The 3,092-nt window shown below is 31.7% G+C and overlaps 1 protein-coding gene across 1 annotated transcript; it reads left to right on the top strand.

Annotated features, from left to right (window-relative positions):
* The first annotated feature begins 2,344 nt into the window (after positions 1-2,344).
* Positions 2,345-2,740, top strand: LOC136075990 (zinc finger MYM-type protein 5-like). Its single transcript, XM_065789447.1, has one exon. It carries the CDS (start codon positions 2,345-2,347, stop codon positions 2,738-2,740), a length of 396 nt encoding a protein of 131 aa, XP_065645519.1.
* Positions 2,741-3,092: the final 352 nt, after the last annotated feature.

Genomic DNA, 3,092 nt, shown 5'->3' with positions numbered 1-3,092 from the left:
ATCATAACTATATATGCATATATATATACAAAATATAACATGAATTTTGAATAAAAAAATATATACCTTAGAATGTATGATTGTTTATGAAGCTCCGGTCACAAACCCGGCTATATTTTATTAAACCCAACCCCGGCCAAATATCAACCCCAGTTGTTTACGTGGGGACGGGGGGGTGAATCTTTAAAAAGTACCGACTTTCTTTGTAAAAAAAAAAAAGGTCCTCAAAACGAAAATTTACTCGACTGAATTGTGAGTGTTTTCGATAAAAAATTTTCCATTAAAAATAAAATTTTAACTTTTTACTAGCACATTGTTAAAACTTGCAGCATGGACACATTTCAAACTAATTGAAAAATACTGTCTTTTAACTTTTTGCTTAAAAGCTTGTTTTAATTCAATAATTTCTCAAACAATAAAACTATCAGCTGCAATTTTATCTTATTTTATTAAGTAAACGTGCACGTGCTATATCACGTACGATCGCACATTACTCAACTCTGGAATGTATAACGTCAAATTTTGTATTTAACAGAACAATGCGATGATTTTTAATGATGCTTTTTGAATTTAATTTAGAACTCATAGTATTTTGTTATAAATTATTAATGTTTTACTTATTATTCATCTAAACTCTCAATTAAACTAAAAATAAAAAACGGTTACAATTGACACCCGATGGGATTTTTCCAGTTACCGCCCCCATGGCCAAAAGTCCTTTTTATTACTTTTTTTTTCTATTAATAATATATCATTAAATATTGAAAACTATTTTGCCAAGCCATTTCGCAAGTTGAATCAGAGGCTTTATCCAGCCTTAATTTTAGGCTGGATGAAGCCTCTGGATGAAGGCTGGATGAAGGATAAAAGTAACTTAAAGTTACATTTCTAAGTACTAGAAAGGATTAAATATTGAGGTGGTTCATAAAAAATAAATTTGAAAGTCGAAAATTTAGTAGTTTTATGTGAAGTATGGAACAAATATTTGATATATAAAAAAAATTGAAATAAAACAATACCAAGATCATTCTCCTTGATTGTAAAGAATCAGACGAGTTCTTAATATTATGAAAAATAAGTTCAAAATAAATTCAAAAATAAGTATTACATGTTGGGTCTCAAAATAAAGTGAAATTAGGTGTATTAAAAGTAGTTGTGAAAACATAAAATGCTTTAAAAACAGACGCTTAATAGATGAAATTACCTAAATATGTTAATAGAATAGCCACACAAACAAATGCTAAAACTACCTTAAATGCACTCATTGCATGATTTGCTGCGCTAATTACATACGCAGTACAACACGTATTGTGTAATGTCTGATTTTATCAACTAGAGTTATTAATCTTGTTGATAAAATCAGGCATTGTAATAGCTGAAAAAGTAGACAGTTGTAATCATTGAAAATATGTGCTTTTTTTATTAAGCTGTCCGACAAGGAAAAGGTAAAAAAGTTTTTATATAATCTCAGATCTGAAAGAAGCAGTAACCCTATAATCTTCCAATAACGTCTCGAAAAAACAAGGATTAGAAATATCAAAAAGTTGTCACTTATTTATTTTGATTTTTGTTGACTCTTTCGTAATACCAAGCTCAACTTGTTTCTCTGCACAGAGTTTCAAGTTTCGTCTTTTGGAGATAAAGTTGTTTATTATATTTCGTCTTTTGGGTAAAGGATAGTTACAACAGTTTTAAAGAAGAAAAGAATTATGTTATGAGTAAATTCCGTAGCCTGGGGATATTAAATTTAAAGTTGAACACAAAAAACTTAAAAAAACTTTATCATCTCATCCGATGAGATGAAACTTTCACCTCACCGGCTTACCTGTCTGCTTTAACTTGATTGTTTAAGTCATCTGTGCCAATTTCATTTCTCTGTGGTGAGCATACTTTAACAACGAATCAGTCTGTTTTGTTGCAAACCCTTCATTCGCAGCCCATTGTTTACGATATAGTTACATATCATATTGTAAACAATGGGTTGCAAATAAAAGGTTTGTAACAAAACAAGTTGATTCTTTGTTAAAGTATCCATGTTCACCACAGAGAAATGAAAATGGCACAAATGACTTAAACAGTCAAGTTGAAGCAGACAGGGATGCCGATGAGATGATAGTATCAGAAGAGTTTGATAATATCAGAAGAGTTTGAATGACGTAATGTAATACGTTACACACAAAAAATCTGTAGTGCATGAAATCGATAAATTCTCTGATCTATATATTATTTATAACAATCCGACTACATGGGTCTGAATTGATGCTTTAAAACCTCTCCGTTATCAAATGGGTGATATTTATGAGGATCTGACCGAGATTGTGGACGACACGTATTTAATGGTGAAATGCGACAACTTTTGATAGAACATGGACCCAATCAACTCAATCAGTTTGACTTTTCTAAGGATAGAATGTTTAGAAAATTTTCAAAATACCATTACAACCCCCGGCTTTTCAATGGAGATAAAGTTTGCAGACATTGGCTGCAGTATTCTGTTAATAATGACTCTGTGTATTGCTTCTGCTGCAAGCTGTTTATCAGTAGCACAACAGCTGCACCATCTCTTTCTTTTAATGGTTCACATGACTGTAAAAACATGTCCGCAGTTTTGTCAGGGCATGAGAAAAGCAGTGAACATCTAGCAAATTTTCAGTCAAGTAAAGAGTTTGAGCTGAGACTGCGACACGATAAAACAATTGATGCCGAACATTTGCGTCTTGTTAAAAAAAAAGAACAGTGATGGTAACAAATCTTGAAACGGCTTATAGCTTTAGTCAGAGTTCTAGGTATTCAAAATCTTTTTTTTCGTGAAACACACAAGAAACTGAACACTGCTAATAACGAAAGTTTTCTGAAATTTGTGGAACTTTTAGGTTTGTTTGACCCACTTATGGATGAGCATCTTTGAAAGTTTGAAGACAATAAAACCCATCTACATTACCTAGGCAAAAACATACAAAACGAATTGATTTATCTTTTATCCAATGCAATCAAACAAAAATTCTAACATCTGCTCTTGATGCTAAGTACTTTCCAATAACTATAGATTGCACGCCTGATGGAAACACCACACCTGTCATGTTAAACAGTCA

Source organism: Hydra vulgaris, chromosome 02 (genome assembly GCF_038396675.1).
Source record: "Hydra vulgaris chromosome 02, alternate assembly HydraT2T_AEP".
Taxonomy (NCBI): domain Eukaryota; kingdom Metazoa; phylum Cnidaria; class Hydrozoa; order Anthoathecata; family Hydridae; genus Hydra; species Hydra vulgaris.
The sequence above is the reverse complement of the archived record's forward strand: the minus strand, read 5'-3'. Positions and strand labels throughout refer to the sequence as shown.

Excerpts from the sequence above, each read along its gene's own strand:
- LOC136075990 (XM_065789447.1), top strand. The coding sequence starts at position 2,345 with ATGCGACAACTTTTGATAGAACATGGACCCAATCAACTCAATCAGTTT.